The 19610-nt window shown below is 36.6% G+C and overlaps 1 protein-coding gene across 12 annotated transcripts in view; it reads left to right on the top strand.

Annotated features, from left to right (window-relative positions):
* UBR2 (ubiquitin protein ligase E3 component n-recognin 2) overlaps nucleotides 1–19610 on the top strand; it is a 111344-nt gene that overhangs the window by 36888 nt on the left and 54846 nt on the right. For 10 of the 12 annotated variants that reach the window (XM_045573153.1, XM_036414328.2, XM_045573146.1 and 7 more), the window contains 8 exons: nucleotides 1120–1258; nucleotides 2023–2085; nucleotides 4570–4690; nucleotides 7267–7374; nucleotides 7730–7818; nucleotides 8910–9008; nucleotides 17941–18104; nucleotides 18194–18293. In XM_045573153.1, coding sequence (XP_045429109.1) covers nucleotides 1120–1258; nucleotides 2023–2085; nucleotides 4570–4690; nucleotides 7267–7374; nucleotides 7730–7818; nucleotides 8910–9008; nucleotides 17941–18104; nucleotides 18194–18293 — 883 coding nt within the window. Of the gene's footprint in view, nucleotides 1–1119; nucleotides 1259–2022; nucleotides 2086–4569; nucleotides 4691–7266; nucleotides 7375–7729; nucleotides 7819–8740; nucleotides 8840–8909; nucleotides 9009–17940; nucleotides 18105–18193; nucleotides 18294–19610 lie in introns of all 12 variants that reach the window. The other 2 variants (XM_036414330.2, XM_045573142.1) reach the window with 1 other exon arrangement.

The raw sequence follows: 19610 nt of genomic DNA, 5'->3' as shown, positions 1-19610 counted from the left end.
GACATCCTCCGAAAATAAGACCTAGTGCATGGAAAGATAAGACATCCCCTGAAAATAAGACCTAGCACAACTTTGGGAGAAAAAAATTAATATAAGACACTGTCTTATTTTCGGGGGAACAGGGTATCATAGCCTAAATTACATTAATTTCTATTTTGGACAATATGGCCTTCTTAACTGGATTGCCATAGTCACTCTTGCCCTCACGGTTCATTTTCCACACTGTAAGGCAAACTGACCATATTTCCAATTCAAATTCTTGATTGCCCTTAGGATGGCATAATCAAAATTAATTAAAAAGTTTTTTTTAATTCTGCCTCTTTCCAGACTAATCATTTCCTCCTTCTCTGTGCTCCAGATCCTAATATTTACCTTCACCACTCTGTGACCTTTGCTTAGCTAGGGGTGTCGAACTCAATCAGAGAAGGGGCCAAAATCTAAAATCCAGCCTAAATCTCGGGCCGAATGGTTTACTGAACAGTCATAAACTGTCATTGTGATGGAAACGCAGCGGAGTGCAGTGATGACAGCGAGGTGCGGGCCACATTGCAAGGCCTGGCGGGACGGATTTGGCCCGCGGGCCTTGTGTTTGACACATGTGGCTTAGACCTTCCTCTAGCCCAGGTTTTCTCAGTCATAACACTGCTGGCATTAGGAGTCATATTAACTCTTTACTATGGGGACTGTCCAGTGGATTGTAGAATAATTAGTAGCATCTCTGGCCCTACCACTAGATGCCACTTCCTAATCAAGATAACCAAAATTGTCCAAACATTGTCACATAGTCAACTGTGAGGGGTAGAGGAGAATTGTTCCCTTTTAAAAGCCACTAATAGCCATTTGTGACTTCGGGTCTCAGATTACTTCTCTGACGGTTCCTCTTTGAGCTCCCAGACCTGTTTTACCCTGTTCTACTGTAGCATCCTACCTTTGATAAAAGCAGTTCACATAGAATTATTTGTCCAATCTCTATCTTCCTCACCAGATAGTAGTGTCAGAGAGCATGGGGACCATGGATGACTTTGGTATAGTTAGTACCTAGTACATTCCCTACAACAAGTTAGCCTAGAGCAAAAAATATGCAAATAGATAATATGTCATTAATATTTGATCCCATAGAGAGAAGCCTGACACCTACTATTGCATGCTGTTTAATGATGAGGTTCATACCTACGAACAAGTTATTTATACTCTTCAGAAAGCTGTTAACTGTACACAAAAAGAAGCCATTGGCTTTGCAACTACAGTAGATCGAGATGTAAGTAATTTTATTAAATTGATGTCACATAATAAAATAGAACTTTTACACAGGTAAGTTATATAGAATTAGGTATGTAAGTGTAAGCTGATTTTTAAATTTCATTTAAATATTGGCCCAAATATATATTGGATATAACTAAATTATTGTCAGATAAGAAGTTTAGGAGAAAATATACATAGATATACTTATCCTTATTCTACCCAGTGATTCAAAATCTTTAGTTATGAAAATAAAAATTATAGAAACCCAAGCACTATTCTATATCTCCAGAGAGAAACACTAACAATATTTGCTTCCATGATCCTAAATAAACTTTTTTTAAAGCAGGTTTAAAAAAGAAAGAAATTATAGCAGCCTGAAAGAATAAATGTTGTTTTATTCAAGAAAATATATTTATTAATGCCTTGAAAATGTTGGGATGGGGGGTTAGAGATCAACCAAAGAACTTGTATGCATGCATGTTAGCATAACCAATGGACACAGACTGGGGTGTGTGGGCTTGCCCTCGGGGGTAGGAGTGGGGGCGATCAATCAGGAAAAAAGGAGACATGTAATACTTTAAACAAGAAAAAAAAATGTTGGGATAGCTTTGAAGAAAAGTATTTTTGTTTACTTTTTATTAATGAATAGAATGAAATAAATATTAAAATTTGACCAGAGTTGTTGTATGCTCAAATGTGTTTATTTGTTTATTGGCTCAAAAGTTAGTAATTCTGAATATAATATTTTCACAAGTTAATAGTAAATATCTTTGTTTATAGGGACGTAGGTCTGTTCGATATGGAGATTTTCCGTATTGTGAGCAGGCAAAATCAGTAATTGTGGTAAGTAATTATAAGACGTGTCTACACTATTATCTTTTTATTAGTTTAAGACTAGTTTCATATTTTGGCATTTATGGAAACATTTTTCTGCCTTTATTAATGTAAAGCCAACATCAGCCAAAAATTGTTTGAGGATAAGTTTCTTGAGCATTGCATTGTTGCTTTATTTAATTTTTTAAAGCTGTGTAAGATTAATATAGAAAAGTGAATGTTTAGATGATATATATTTTCTGCCTTCTTATTTATTAGAGACATCGACATCTCTAGAAAGTTTTTTGCTTTTTGTCTTGTTTTATTTTTGATAGGGTTTCACGTTACTTTTTAAGAATTAAACTGGCCTTTAGCACCAAGATTAGAATTCAAGGGAAGTTGTTTCTTGGTACCTTATAGCAAGGTATGCTGCATATATCTTAATAGCATTTATTATGTGTATTATTTCTCTAAAAGAAAGCATCCCCACATTTTAATTTATTTTAAAAGTTAGCATTTATTATTTTTAACTATTCCATGTAACTGCATTTTATGTAAAAGCTTCTTTTTAAAAATAATTTTATATATTGTTAAATGTTTTTAATATACAGATAAAATAGAGATCATATGACGAACACCTGTGTATCCACATTATATACAATTTTTGTACTTATTTTAAATAAAATAGTATAGTGGCCCCAGTCTTATCCCCTAATCCCATTCCCTTACTTTTTCCCTGGAGATAATTATTTCTGTAATTCATTTTCTTATGCATACCTTTATACTTAGAAGATACACACACACACGCACACATATATATATATATATTAATATTAGTGCTTGTAATCTCTGATGATGTTTGCATAGATACATTCATAATATAAAATAGAAAGTCCAGAAATAGATACTGATATGAGGAAAATCTAAAAATCTCTAGGTACATTTTAGGGGAGGAGAGAGCTTTTTTTTTTTTTTAATTTTATTTTTACTGATTTCAGAGAGGAAGGGAGAGGGAGAGAGAGAGATAGAAACATCAGTTATGAGAGAGAATCATTGTTTGGCTACCTCCTGCAGTCCCCTGCTGTGGATCGAGCCCACAACCTGGGCATATGCCCTTGACCAGAATCGAGCCGGGGACAATTCGGTCTGCAAGCCAATCCTTCATTCAACGAGCCAAACTAGCTAGGGCAAAAGAGATCTTCTTAGCTTAAGACTAGAACCCAATGGAGTTAGAAGAGAAACATTTTATTTTTACTACATAAAAACATTGCATTGCAACCCTGGCTGGTTTGGCTCAGTGGATAGAGCATTGGCCTGTGGATGAAGGATCCCGGGTTCGATTCCATCAAAAGCACATGCCCGCGTTGCAGGCTCCATCCCCAGTAGGGGTGTGCAGGAGGCAGCCTGTCAATGATTCTCTCTTATCATTGATGTTTTCATCTCTCTCTCTCTCCCTCTCCCTTCCTCTCTAAAATCAATAAAAATACATTTTTTAAAAATTGCATTGCAAAATATTCCATAAATAAAATCAGTAGATAAATAGTAGATTTAGAAAAATTATTTCTAAAATAGGGTAGACGTTTAATATTTATGATAAACAGCACTCATAGATTATAAAGTAGGGAACAAATAAGTTATAAAAATGGTCATAAGATACAAAAAAGTAATCACAGCAGAGAAAATGTAGGTGGTCTATATATATATGAAACGAGACCCACATGCAAGAGTGAAATGACAGCGAGATTTCGTACCCAACAGAATGGAGAAATTACAGTGATAAAATATCTTGCTGGCAGAGATGCAGAGATTTCTTGTATATAAAAAAAATTGCAACAGCATTTTTTGAAAACAGTGTAACATCTATTAAAGTTTTACTTCTAGCAATTTATCCCATAGGCTATAAGTACCAGTAAGTGTGTGTACGAAGTTTTTTAGTACTGCTATTTTTGTGGTCACGGAAGACTGAAAACACATGGAATATGATTGCCCTTCTCTAGAGGATGCTTGAATAAGTCCATACCACAGAGTATTGAGTCATTAACCAAAAATATCAGTTAGCACAAAGATGCACAAGAGTATATATAGTATCCCAGTTTTATAAATCAAAAATCTTTTTAAATGAATACATATGTAATTTGTATAGATGGAGAAACTTTGCAAAGATCTACTGTATTGATGTGGGTTAAGGAGATGGGATTAAATGGGAGGCTAGAAATGGTTTAAACTGAAGTGAAGGGGGACATGTTAAATAAAATTTATGATGGACTAAAGAGACGTGTCCACAAAAAAGATGTACAGATTGCTAATGAGCACATGAAAACATGTTCAACATTACTAATCCTTAGTGAAATGCAAATAAAAACCACAATGAGTTACCACTTCATACCCATTAGGATGGTTAATATAAACAAAATAAAATAACAGTTTGTAGTTATATGAAATAAAAATATTAACTTTTTTTCTTATAAAATAGCTTTTTAAGTTTGTTTTTTCATCGTTCCATTTCTTTTTAAGAGAAATACCAGTAGACAGACAAAGCCACTTAAAGTTCAAGTTATGCATTCGTCTATTGTTGCGCATCAGAATTTTGGTTTGAAACTTTTGTCTTGGCTGGGAAGCATTATTGGATATTCAGGTAGGTTCATAAAAACTTGGTGCTACTTGACTGAAAAATGAACTCATATGCCCTTGCAAAACTGTTTTGGAAAAAAATATCAAGTGAAAGAATTTTTTGCTTTAATTTCACATTTTAAAATACCATCTCGGAATATCTGTATGCACATAAAAACCTTTGTTTCCCAAATTTTGATCTACAGGATTCTTTTTATATGCGTGCAAAGGATTTTGTGTTCAAATTAACACAGGATACATGTGTTTTAACAATTATAAATGAATTTAATATGCTAATGAAATCAAAGTCTTACAATTTAATAAAGAACCTTTTTTTTAAAGGAGTACCTGTGGAACTCTTTCACTTAGCAAGCTGGAAAATGCTACTGTAAATAAAACCTAAAGGGTTAGCAGTTTAAAGGATAATACACCAATCTTGATATCTCTGTTTTGACTCCTGCAACTTTTGGTTACCAGTAATTTGCAACTGTACAAATTTGCAAATTTGAAGTTACTAATTTAGTTTTTTGTTTTTCCACAATATACAAATTAGATAATCTTTTTAATGTAATGGTAACAGAATTAGAGCCCTCAGTCCAATGCCAAAAATACAAGTTTGGTGTATAACATTAAAGAGTAAAACAGGAATAGATGGGAGATATCAATATACTGTTCTTCAGGCAAGAGAGGTTTGGATAAGTGACATTCTGATATGTATTATTATAAAGAAAATTTTTGAAACATGTATTGAAATGCTGTTTAAAAGACCATTGCCACACTGAACTGACAAGTAAAAAAACAAGGTATGGATATTTAAGAGAACATGTTTGCTTGACTTATAAATATCTTTCCAATTCTTTTTCTTACCCTCATTTTTTTTTAATCCTCACCTGAGAAAATGCCTATTGATTTCATTATTTATTTTTTTATACTTTTATTGATTTCAGAGAGGAAGGAAAGAGAGAAACATCAATGATGAGAGAGAATCATTGATTGGCTGCCTTCAACAAGTCCCCACTGGGTATTGTGCCCACAACTTGTGCTGGAATTGAACCGTGACCTCCTGGTTCATAGATCAATGCTTAACCACTGAGCCATGCCGGTGGGGCTATGTTTATTGATTTTAGAAGAGAGAGAGAAAGAGGAACATCGAATTGAGAAGGAAACATCAATCAGTTGCCTCCTGTATGTGCCCTGACTGGGAATTGAACCTTCAACATTTTAGTGCATGGGATGATGCTCCAGTCATCTGAGCTACATGGCTGGAGCTCTTACCCTCAGTAGGTGCTATAGTAAAAATTATTCTATTTTTTTTTCTAATTATTTGCATACTTGTAGAATTCTGAAAATAGTAATATTAATTATAAAGTATGAAACAAAAAAGTATTAAAGTTTTGGTTATGTTAATGCTTATATCAGAATTAGAGGCCCAGCACACAAAATTCATGCACTTGGGGTGGAGGGGGGGTCCCCCAGCCTGGCCTGTGTCCTCTCAGAGTGTGGGAGCCCCACAATTGATCACCCCAAAGAGGTAGGCCCCACCCACCCATCGGGGGCTCCTCGATGGATTGCTCCAAAGAGGTAGGCTGGAGCCAAGCGAAGCTACAGGACCCGCCTCCATGCCATGCATGCAGCATCAAGCCCACGTGCATGCAGCCCCGCCCACTCGCACGCTCACATTGTTCACGTAGCTTCCTGGTGATCACTTGTTTTAGAGTGAGGATATCATGGTGTGACAACCACATAGGCTTTTATTAATAGGATTTGGGCAACTTTTTTTTTATTTTTTAAGTTTAGTGTTTAGAGGATATAGGAATTTGTTTTCCAGGTTGTTTCACATAGTACAATAGATCCACATAGGTAGGTAGGTACACAGACACAATGAATTTTTGTTTAATGATGAAGAACATTTTGCATGGTATTAATTAAAAGAACTGGTATATATTACAGCACTGAAGTAGTGCCTTCTTTAAAATAGTAATTCAATTTTGCTATAATATGATTTAATTAACAGTATTTTGAGAACTGTGATTATTTCAGTGGTGTTTTTTTTTTTAATTATTATTCTTTACTCTTTAAATTCTTTAGTTGTTGTTAATCTTCACCCACAGATATTTTTTCCATTGATTTTTAGAGAGAGTGGAAAGGAGGGAGGGAGGGAGGGGATTTGGAGACAGATACATCAATTGGTTGCCTCCTGCATGGGCCCTGGGGCCAGGGATGGAACCTACAACCCAAGTACATGCCCTTGACTTGTAATCAAATATGAGACACTTCAGTGCACAGAATGACGTTCCAACCACTTAGCAACCCCAGCTGAGCTGCTCTTTAAATTCTTTACAGCATAAGAGGCCATTGTTTTTCTGATAGACATATATTTTGATGTTCCTGAATAAGAATTTGTGTAAAATGCAAGATTTGGAATTTTTTTCCTTTTCATGAAAATATTAATAAAATCATTAATATGTTTACTTTTTCTGATTTAGTTTTATCTTAAATAAAAACATGTAAAACTCCATAGATTTATTTGAACGTTTTTACTAAAATTTTAGTTTAATATTGGAAGTTACTATTTCATGACTACTTTTCTTCCTATTTAAGATGGTCTTCGCCGAATTTTATGTCAAGTTGGTTTACAAGAAGGGCCAGATGGTGAAAATTCTTCTCTTGTGGATAGATTGATGCTCAGTGATTCCAAATTGTGGAAAGGTGAGTCTCTTAACTACTTTTCAGGTATATGGGAACCTATATAAGTAACTGGGATGTTAAGTTTTCTTAAGTATGGTTTTTCAGATTAGCATATGCAGTCTTATTCTTTGGGGGAAAAACAAACAAACAGACTCTGGGGTCCATGACCCAAATTAAATAACCTTTATATTTTGTTAGAAAGTATATTGAGAAAAACCCATTTTTTATTAAAAAAGCAGGCTATAAGTATTTTACAGTAAGTAACACATGTAGTTTTGCTCTTGAGATTTAAAAACAGCTGTTTATGTAAGACTTGGGGAATGTAATTTTCGGTTTGTTTTATATGCCCTCTCTCACACCTGCTCCCTTTGTAAAGGTGCGAGGAGCGTGTACCACCAGTTGTTCATGAGCAGTCTGCTGATGGATTTGAAATACAAGAAACTGTTTGCTGTTCGATTTGCAAAGGTAAGTCATTTCTCAGACTTGAAGATTAACATCATCATATTGTACACTTAGTAACTATTGCCCCATGATTATATCTGGCCTTTGTAAAATTAGCAGCTAAAGTAATATGTCAGTGTGTTGCTTTTAAATTCTAAGAAACTTCATAAATGATCTTTTTATCTTTTATTAATAGAATAAAATTCAGTGAGGCTTTTCTTGTTCATTATCTCCTATGGTAATGTGAATATCATAAATATGTATGATATGTAAGATATGAAATGATAAATGAAAATTTAAACCTATCCCACTGTGAATTATGGTGGTATTTCTATTAAATTTTATACAATGAAGAGCTCATCTTAGTTGAAACCATGTGTATATAAGGATGTGATTTAAAAATCATGAACTCTAGATTGTTGATATTGTTGAATTCTGTTCTTTTTAGCAGCATATGATTAAGCTAATGGCTATTTCTTTTTATTATTTATCTAAATTAGGAGTTCTTAACCAAGGAAGTGTGTAAGAATCATTGGGAAGTTTTTTCAAAATATATGTGTTTGTGTTTTATTCACAAATCTGCTAAAGCAGTCACCAAGAATGGGGCCTAAGCACTTTTACTTTGAAAGAGCCATCAGGTGATTCTGATATACATCCAGAAGTAATACAGTCTGGTTTATCAGTGATGGTGCTGAGCACTATGGTGTAGCCCCCTGTATCCCAGGTTGTTACTCCCATTTTAGCTCATAAACTGCCATTTGTGTTTTAACCGATTGTCCAGTGAGTCAATATTTATACACACTTTATTGAGTAGAAGTTATTCCAGTTATCATTCTTATGTGTCAGTGCGTGTTATTCTCTGACACCTCTAGCACTGATTTTTCATTATTATCCTTAACCATTTGGTCAGTGTGGATTAGAGGTGAATCTCCCCCTTGTTGTTTAGAATTACCAGCAGTTGCAGAGAGATTTTATGGAGGATGATCACGAGCGAGCAGTGTCCGCGACTGCTCTGTCTGTCCAGTTCTTCACCGCACCTACTCTGGTGAGTAGTGCTTGCCTTTCCTTTGTAACTGATAGCTGGCACTCCTTGCCTTTTTTTGCCTTCTTAATAGAACTATGAGCGTTTGCAGAGTGATTATGTGACAGATGACCACGACAGAGAGTATTCAATCGCAGACCTATCGGTTCAGATATTCACAGTTCCTTCACTTGTAAGTACTGAAAGACTAAGAAGAACTTTTTTGTTTTCCATTACTAAAAATAAAGCCTTAAAATAATAGAGAACTAAGATCTGTATATTGTTGAATAGAATAATATCCTATTAATGGGTGATCAGACTTTAGATCCCTTCAACCATACTATATAGAACATACCCTCAAATATGTAATCTGGAGGGGAAAAGTAATTTACCATCATCTGTACTATCTCAAGGTACTTCCCTGAGGTTTTGAACTGAGGAATTAAAATTAAGCTGATTGATCTAACAAGTTTATCCATTAGAAACAGACAGCTTGTGTATATAATCTTACATTTTGAGAAGTCCCTTTCCCTAATTAAGATACGGCAATAGAATCAACGAAGACAAAAGAAAGTAGAAAAGGGGAAATAATAAGGAGCAGAAATTAATAAAACAAAGTAAATGTTCAAAAGAGAAAAATCAACACAACCAAAAGTTGGTACTTTGAAAAGACCAGAAAAGAGGGATAGATCTCTAGTAAGGCTAATAAGAAAAACAGAAAATTTTAAAATTTAAACAAACTGTAAATATTACAGGTACTGAATAGAAAATAAAATAATATGAGGACCAACTTAATAAAATTAGAAATTTAGATGAAATCAGACGAAATTCCCAGGGGGAAAAACACAAGTTATAAAAAGAAAAAACAAGAAATTGAAATTTTTAATTAGTATAAAAATCTTCTCATAAAGAAATTCCTAGGCTAGAATGGCTGCACTGGGGAATTCTTCTAAATATTTAAGAAAGAAATAATAGTGTCTTATGTAAGTTTCTATGAAGACAGAAAGAGTATGTACTTGCCAATTTAACTGTGTCCTGTGTAATCTTTATACCAAAACCCAAAAAAACAATTACAAGAAAAGAAAATTACCATCTAGTTACCACAAATTAGATCACACAAATTGAGTCAAGTAATATTTTTTTAAAACGATAATACATCACAATCAGGAGTAGTATAACATTTGAAAAAAATCAATTGGCATAATTCACCTTAATTAACAAACAAAAAAGGAGGGAAAAATCATATCAAATGCTTTTCCTGAATTCATGAAAATTAAACACTTATGAATTAAGACAAATAAAAATACCTCATAGCAAAGTAGGAATGAAAGAGAAAGTCTTTGATAAAGGACCTACAGCCAAAACAAAAAGTAGAAATCCAAAGGAAACATTGTGTGTAATGGTGAAATATTAAAAGCTTTCTGAGAAAAACTTGTTTTTCAGGGTGACTACCGTTCTTTTTCTTATTTCTTGAGACATTTAAATCATTGACTTTTTCAGCCTTTCTTTTCTGATACGCACTTAGGGCTTAAGTTTCTATCTAAACAATTTTTTGAGCTGCATCTCACAAGATTATGTCATATTTTTATTATTTAGTTAATAAAACCAAGTTCCTTTGTGATTTCTTCTTTGACCTACTTTTTTTCTTCTTTGTGATTAATCTTTTTAGAAGTATATTGCTAAATTTTGAAATATTTGGGCATTTTTTAATAATTTTGTTATGAGTTTCTAACTTAATTTCACTGTGGTTAGAGATCATACTCTGATCCTTGTCCTTTGAAATTTGTTGAGACTTGATTTTATGATCTAGATTCTAGAATGTTATCAGCTTTGGTAAATATCCAATGTGGACTGGAAAGCAATGAATATTCTCTTGTTATTGGGCATAGTATTTATATATGTCACTTAGGTCAAGTTTGTTCATTTTCACTGTATAAGTCTTTTATATACTCATTTATTTTAACTACTTGTTCTATGAATTATCAAAGCATGTTAATAATCTCCCACAATGATTATTGATTTCTTTCCTTTTACTTCTCTGAGTTTTTGCTTCATATATCTTAAAGCAATATGATTGATTGAATGGATACAAATTTAGAATCATACTTTCCAAATTGAGCCTTTTATATATGAACTAGTGGCCTGGTGCATGAAATTCATGCACGGTTAGGGTACTTAGGCCTGGCCGGCAATCAGGGCCAATCGGGGCCTTCTGGCTGCCGGCTGCTGGCCGGGGCCTCCCTTCCCCAGTTGCTGGCTGCCGGCTGAGGCCTTCCTTCATTTCGTGCCACCCCCTGGTGCTCAGCACACATCATAGCGAACTACTAAACTCCCAAGGGTTACTTTGCATATTAGCCTTTTGTTATATATATATACTAGAGGCCCAGCACATAATTAAATCATGCAGGTAGGGTCCCTATGCCGAATGCTGCCTCTGCTGCCGAGCTGTCAGGTCATTGGGATCACCAGCTCATCCCTGGCTGCTCAGGCCTGCGGGAAAGTGGGCACAGAAGAGCTGATGGAATGCACTGTCTGCTTGGGCCGCTAACACGGATGCTGGTGCCACTGCTGCTGGGGTTTGAGGCGCTGACAGAGGCTGCTTGGTGCGCCCGAGACCTACCAGCCCCGGTATGAGTGGCCCCGAGCTGACAGCGCATTCCATCATTGGCCGGCCCGGCACATGTGCGTGGAAGTGAAATTGCTGAAGCCTGCTTTCCCATAAACCTGAACCCCTGAGCAGCCGGGGATGCACTGGTGATTCCAACAGCCTGATAGCCAGTGGGTCCTCCCACCACCCGCCCCAGTTCCCCCGTTCACCATCACTGATCCATTGGATCCTGCGGGCCGGGGGGAGGGACCAAGAGGTCAGCAGTTCAGCCTGCTCGCCAGTTGCCAGTCCCGCCCCACCCCTGCTCACAGGTAGGGTGAGGGGAGGGATTAAGAAGTGGTTAATGCCTCCTCATGGCCACAGATCGTTTTGTTCCAATCTTTAGGGACACGGGCTTTTTATATATATTACATATATAGATTATATCTTTTCATCTCAAACCATAGTTCTGGCCTTGAAGTCTAATTTATCTGATATTATAGCATCAACTGGTTTCTTTTGGATAGTGTTTACATAGTGTATATTTTCCTTTGTTATATTTTTTACTTTTCTATACCCTTATATTTAAGTTGTATTGCTTATAAAAAGCATGTATTTGGGTTTTGATATTTATCTAACCTGACACTTTTAATATTTTAAGTTTCCTGCACACTTAATATAATTACCCATGTATTTGGATTTATATTTACCACCTTATGATTTTTTTTCTGTTTAACTCGCCTATCTTGTTTCTTTTTCTCTCCTTTTTTTTTTACCTTCTTTTGGATTAAATATTTTTTTATTAGTTTGTTACATGTACATTCATTTAATACTTTTAAGGGTCTCTCTAGAGCAGTTTTACTCCAAGTGTCAGTTATGAAAAGATAAATAGTATGTACCAGAATGTGAAACACACATTACTGTTTTCAACAAAAATCTTGCTATGAGCTGAAACCGGTTTGGCTCAGTGGATAGTGCGTCGGCCTGCAGACTGGAAGATCCCAGGTTCGATTCTGGTCAAGGGCATGTATCTTGGTTGCGGGCACATCCCCAGTGGGGGATGTGCAAAAGGCAACTGATTGATTATTCTCGCTCATTGGTGTTTCTAACTCTCTATCCCTCTCTCTTCTTCTCTGTAAAATATCAATAATATATATATATATATATATATATATATATATATATATATATATAATATATACACACACACACATATATATATATATTTAAAATCTTGCTGTGGCCCTAGCCGGTATTGCTCAGTGATCAGCCCAAACACCGAAGGGTCTCAGGTTCAATTCCAGGTCAAGGACACATACCTGGGTTTCAGGTTTGATCCCCAGAAAACTGGAATGCATGCAGGAGGCAACCAATCAGTGTATCTTCCCCCCTCCCCTTCCTTTCTCTCCTTCTTAAAACATTTTTTTTTTTTTTAGAAAATCTTGCTATGAAAAATAATGTCAACTGAACTGTTACAAGTAGTTGATTTTATCTTGTTGCCAACTTCTCATCACAACGGGAAAAAGCAGTTTTTAGACTGCTCGTCTGTGGACCATATTTTGAGCAACATTGCCCTGGAGGTTATGACGTGCATCCTAAATTGTAGTCAAGCACCACATTTCTGCCTCTTAAGAGTAAAAGTGTAGATTCTCCACTCTGCCAGTTTATTTCTGTGTGGGCTTATTCGAGTGGAGTGGTCATTATCTGAAAGTTTTGTTAAGTTATTACTTTCCTGTGGCTAGAGAAAGCAGGCTGTTATCAGGGCATTTTTATTTATTTGTTTTTTAAATATATTTTATTGATTTTTTACAGAGAGGAAGGGAGAGAGAGTGCTAGAAATATTGATGAGAGAGAAACATCGACCAGCTGCCTCCTGCACACCCTCCACCGGGGATGTGCCCACAACCAATGTACATGCCCTTGACAGAATCGAACTTGGGACCTTTCAATCCGCAGACCGACGCTCTATCCACTGAGCCAAACTGGTTTCGGCTATCAGGGCATTTTTAAAAAGAAAATTTTTAAGTCTGTTCCCATTGGCATTTGCAGATTGCCAGCTTCTTCAGCTCCATGTCTGGGATGTATGAAGTGAAAACAAAGAATTCTCCCATGTCCTCTCTGCTTTTCAGAGTCTTTGGTGTTACTTTTGCATATAATGTCCAGAGTTTTTAGTTGTACTTAGTGGGAAAATGTACTAGAGAAAAGTACATCTACTCCATCTTACCTGAACCCTAAAGTGAAGGTTGTTCTGTGTTTTAAATACATTCCAAAACAAAACAAAAATCTACCTACCTTCCTAAGCAACCATTCGACCATTCAACCAATAGCTATAATGCGCACTGACCACCAGGGGACAGACTCTCCAACCAGTGGATTAGCTTGCTGCTAAGGTTTAGCCGATCAGGACTGGGCGAAACAGGCTAATGGGACTGGGTGAAATGGACCAGAAATGCCCTGGAGCCCTCCCACAGTCCTTTCCCAACCCTGATTGTGCACCAATGTGAGGGACCCCACCAGTACACAAATCCATGCACCAGGCCTCTAGTAAATTCATAAAATAAAAAAATAATTCATTTCAACCTGAGCTGGTTTGGCTCAGTGATTAGAGCATTGTCCTGCGGATTGAAGGGTCCCAGGTTTGATTCCAGCCAAGGGCACATGCCAGGTTGCAGACTCAATTCCCAGTATGAGAGTGTTCAGGAGGCAGCTGATCAATTATTCTCTCTAATCATTGATGTTTCTTTCTCTGTCTTCCTTTCCCTTCCTCTCTGAAATCAGTAAAAATAAATAAATTAATTAAAATATATATATATATTTTTTTTTTCTTTTTTCTTTTCTTAATGCATTCCAGTTTTCTGGTGAAACTCTTTATCTTTTCCTAAGTTTCCTGAATATGTAAATCATAGCTATTTTCAAATCATTGTCTGAGAATACCATTATATGATCATCTATAGTTTTGTTCTTACTGTTTGTTTTTTTTTATTAATATTTACCACTTTTCATTCATAGTCACTTGGAATACCTAATAATGTTTTACTGACATTTACCTTACATCTCAGCAGTTTTACTGTGATTTACCTAGATGTGGTTTTCTTTATATTTATAAATACTGTGATTTGTAGATATTAAATCTCTAGTCTGAGGCCTTTCTACTTTTCAAAATTTTGGAACCATTCTGTCTTTAAATATGATTTCTACCCCATTCTCTCTTTCTCGTTGCCTTTTTTATTTTATTTTTTTATTTTTTTTATATATTTTATTGATTTTGTACAGAGAGGAAGGGAGAGAGATAGAGAGTTAGAAACATTGATGAGAGAGAGTCATCAATCAGCTGCCTCTTGCATACTCCCCACCCGGGATATGCCCGCAACCAAGGTATATGCCCTTGACCGGAATCGAACCCGGGACCCTTCAGTCCCCAAGCCGACGCTCTATCCACTGAGCCAAACCGGTTTTGGCATCGTTGCCTTTTTTAAATATATGTTTTTGTTTATTTTAGAGAGAGTGGAAGGGGGGAGAAGAAAGAGAGAGAAAAGCATCAATTACTTTCTCCTGCATTCCCCCTCCCCTTACTGGGAATCGAGCCCACAACTCTGGCATGTGCCAGGAATCGAGCCGGCAGCCTTTTGGTGCATGGGACAACATTCAGCCAACTGAGCCACACCAGCCAGGGCGCTCATTGCAAGTTAGCAACAATCTAGGCATGAGGTGGTACAGACAAGCACTTAAAGTTTTTCTTTTCTGTTGTATCCTGAGAAATACACACCTTCTTTAGTTATCTTTTTAGAAGTAGAAATGCCTTAGTAAATTCCCTACTTTAATGGGGTGGTCCCTTCGTACAGACAGTAAAGAAGTTAGAACCCAATCTAAGCCTATGTAGTGGATGAGCCATCTCTTTTAACATTCATATGAAACTGAAATTGCCAGTAAGTGCCTCAGTTGGTGAAATTTACATTACACCAATATTAAGTTGTCACTCCAACAAACTTCCTTTTACTGCCTGTTATAAGTCTTGTAAGCAGGCTCTACAGTGTTTTCCCTTAGTTAGCGAAATTGCATTATATTCACTTAACTTCTTCATCAAAATCAACTAATATAGCATGAAAAAAAAAAAGGAAAATCTTTTTACTCAATCTGTTAACACCTCTCCTTCAAACTTGACCTCAGTTTTCAACAGTTAATCCCTGTTGATTTATTGAATATATATTTTTTCTCCTTATCTGATAACCTTAGAATTTAATCTCTACATTAGAATACAACTTCACTATAATCTCAGACTTCTTTTGCATTTTTGGTGTCCCCCCCCCTTTCTTTTTTTTAAGATTTTTAAATTGATTTTTAGAGAGAGAGGAAGGGAGAGAGAAACATCAATGTGAGAGCAGAACATTGATTGGCTGCCTTTTTCACACCCCTACAGGGCATCTAGCCCACAATCTCGTCATGCGCTCTGACCAGAAATGGAACTGGCAGCCTTTCAGTGCAACTGAGCCAAACTGGCCAGGGCTGGTCCTGCTTTTTTTTTTCTTTCTGATGCAGCTTTCTATATTGCTAATAAACCTGATATTGGCTAATGTAAGATCTAGTTAAACAGTCACCTAGCACCAACAACAGCTTGGAACATAGTTAAACTATACAAGTGCAGAGAAAGCCATGATCTTTTATATCAGAGTAATATGTGACATTCAAAGTAATATTAGACTTTTGTAACTTGCTGGGGAGCAAGAAAGGAAATGCAAATTGTTAAATAATTTTAACCTTATAGTAAGGTATGTAAATTAAAACAATTGGAATGATAGACATCAAAGTGTTTGAAATTACATTGCGTTACTGAGGGCGAGGGGAAATCACACATTGTAGATGAACATATATTGGAAAGGTTCTTTGAGGGGATAGTTTGGTGATATCAGTCAAAAGTTATAATGTACATACACTTTAACACAGTAATTCCACTTTTAGGAAATTACAAATATTCTTTCAACTGTATAGAGTAGATATTTGTTGTAGGATCTTTTGTAATAAATGAGGCTGGGGAAGAACAAATGTCTCACCAGTAAGGGCCTGGCTAAATAAAGTATGATACCAAATAATACCTAGTGATAGTTACAAAGAATAAAGGAATTTATATGAATTGATATAGGACAATCTCTAAAATATATTAAGTGAAATAAAGTGTAGAACAGTATTTATAATATGCTATTCTTGGTGAGGGGGTAGATATAATTATACATATCCATACTTTTATCCACTTAATAACACTTAATCCAGCTATTATAAATGTATATATGTGCATATATGTAAATATGAATATTTATTATTATATATAAACTAGAGGCCCAGGACATGACATTCATACACAGGCGGGGTCCCTAGGCCTGGCCAGTGATCAGGGCCAATTGGGGCCCAAAGGCCCCGGTGGGGTCGGTATAGGAGGCAACATTCATCGGGCCGGGCGAGGAAAGAACAGATACCCAACACCAATACCACCAATGTCAGTTCCCTGCCAACATATGGTTCCCCGCCTCCCCCTTCCTCCTTCCCACTCCACCACACTGCCACCACAATGGGCAGGCAGGGGGCCAGTTTGGGCCTGCTGACTGGGGCAAGAATGGGGCATGGGAGGTTGGCCACCAGCCCCAAGGAGGGAGCTGGCCCTCAGCCCCCCTAGGAATGAGGCCACATTCGTTGCCACCCACCCCTGGTTCTCCATCACAGTCTGGGGCCTGAAGCCCCCAGTGGGGTCGGGAGAGGAGGTGATGGTCACCAGGCCAGACACAGAAGGAATGGGCGCTGAATGCCGACACCACCATCATCGGCGCCCCACATTCCACCCCTCCTCCTTCCCTCATAGCCATGCCACCATGGGGCATGTCTGCTGTGGGGAGGGACGGGGCACAGGAGGTTGCCTACCAAGCCCCCTGGAAAAGGGGTTGCATCCACCGCCACCCACCCCTGATTCTCTGTCCGAGTTCAGGGCCTGCTGGCCAGGGGCAGGAGATTGGCTGGTGGGAAAGGTTGGCTGTGGGAGCACACTGACCACCAGGGGGCAGCTCCTGCATTGAGCATTTGCTTTCTGGTGGTCAGTGCATGTCATAGCAACCAGTTGTTCTGGTAGTTTGGTTGAAGTAGTCGCTTAGGATTTTATATATATAGATTACTAATTTCTATAGAATATGTGATAATAAACCTCTGGATTCTAGAGTAATTATACGATACCATTATAGGTGTCAAAATATCTCAGTTAAGGAAAATTTGCAGCCTGGTTCAGGCCCCCACCCTGAATTGTCTTTGAATAATGAGCCTTGGATGTGTCTCCTAACATTCTGGCATCTTTCTCCATGATATAATTGTTGCTTCATACAAGTGGCAAATGGAGTAAGTAATTGTTATTTAGAAATACACAGTAATGTATTATTTATTTTATCATACTCTATTATGTTGAGAAGCTATAAACTGAAAACTAACCAAAATTGGTGACGTTTTCTTAGATTCCTAGTAAATAGGTTTTGATTACCATGTGGTCTGTTACCCTTTGTTCTAGGCTCGAATGCTCATCACAGAAGAAAACCTGCTGACCATTATCATTAAGACTTTTATGGATCATTTGAGACATCGAGATGCCCAGGGTAGATTTCAGTTTGAGCGATATACTGCTTTACAAGCCTTCAAATTCAGAAGAGTTCAGAGCCTTATTTTAGACCTAAAGTAAGTTTTTGTTTAATTATCAAACCAGTTGCAACTTGTAAAATGTCAGCGTTTATCTATATATTCATTGGTATTTTTCTCTTTTTTAGGTATGTGTTGATTAGTAAACCAACTGAATGGTCAGATGATCTCAGGCAGAAGTTCCTAGAAGGATTTGATGCCTTTTTGGAATTACTCAAATGTATGCAGGTATGCATAAACTGATAGATTTTGAAAAGGAAACACTCTCCTTTTTCTTTTCTTTCTTTCTTCCTTTTTTTTGTTTTGTTTTTTTTTGTTTTTGTTCATTGAAGTGAACACCTTTCTGTCTTTGGTTTTATTTCCTTTTGGGCACATCTCCAAAAGAATGATTTATATGGCTACAATTTGGACCAACAAGCACCTCTTTAATTTGCAATTCTTAGAAAGGTGTAGAATGAATGAAATCCTACCAAAGGTTCTGGCATTGTTTTTCCTTTTTTTTAATACTCACCCAGGACATGTTTATTTTGTTTGTTTGTTATCGATGGGGGAGAGAAACATCAATCAGTTGCCTCCCCTATATGCCTGATCAGGGATCGAACCCACAACCTAGGTATGTGTGCTGACTGGGAATCAAGCCCGCAACTTCCTGGTGCATGGTATGCCACTCCACCTGGGCCATCCAACCAGGACTTTCATGTCTTTTGTATTGGGTTTTCTTTTGGTCACCATTTACATTCTTTCTTTGGAGGTTGCAATTTTTTTAATATGCATATATAGAAGTATAGTCAGTTATTTAAGAAACTATAATGTTTGGATTTTTTTAATGTATCCATACTTCTTTTTCCTTTAGATATTTATATAATATAGTATAAAACTCTTCCCCCTCTGTTTAATTATCTCGTTTGGAAACACCTCATATACAAAATATAATCTAGAAACAGAAACAAACTGGCATATATAACTAGTTTTAACTTTGAGGAGATGGATGACACCTCAGTAAATCTAAGCGGTGTTATGATTCTTTTAGTAACTATCTGGTTTTTCTTAAGAAAGGAATACACATAGTTGACTTACTGTTTTTAGAAAATACTCGAGTTCCGTGTTGGTAGTGATTTTTTTTTAATTTGTTGTTGTTCACACTATTACAGATTTCCCCTATTTCCCCCCTCTTTGTCCACCTCTTCCCAATCCCTGACTCTTCTCCCCTGGCCTTCATCACACTGTTGTCTGTGATCATAGGTTATACATATATGTTCTTTGGCTAATCTCATCATGTTTTTAAAAAATATATTTTAAGGAAGGAAGGAGGATGCTGTCTTGTCTCCATTTATGCTCTTGCCTCCTTTGTCAAATATTAATTGGCCGTAAAAGCATGGATTGATTTCTGGGCTCTGTTCTGTTCCATTGATCTATATTAAATAACTCCTGTTCTTGTGTCAGTACTAGGTTATTTTGATTATAGTGACTTTGTACTAGAGTTGGATATCTGCTATTGTGTTCCCTCCAACTTTGTTCTTTTTTCTCAAGATTGCTGAGGCTACT

This window comes from Pipistrellus kuhlii, unplaced genomic scaffold (assembly GCF_014108245.1).
Source record: "Pipistrellus kuhlii isolate mPipKuh1 unplaced genomic scaffold, mPipKuh1.p scaffold_m20_p_5, whole genome shotgun sequence".
In the NCBI taxonomy this organism is placed as follows: domain Eukaryota; kingdom Metazoa; phylum Chordata; class Mammalia; order Chiroptera; family Vespertilionidae; genus Pipistrellus; species Pipistrellus kuhlii.
This window is presented reverse-complemented; position numbering and strand designations above follow the sequence as displayed.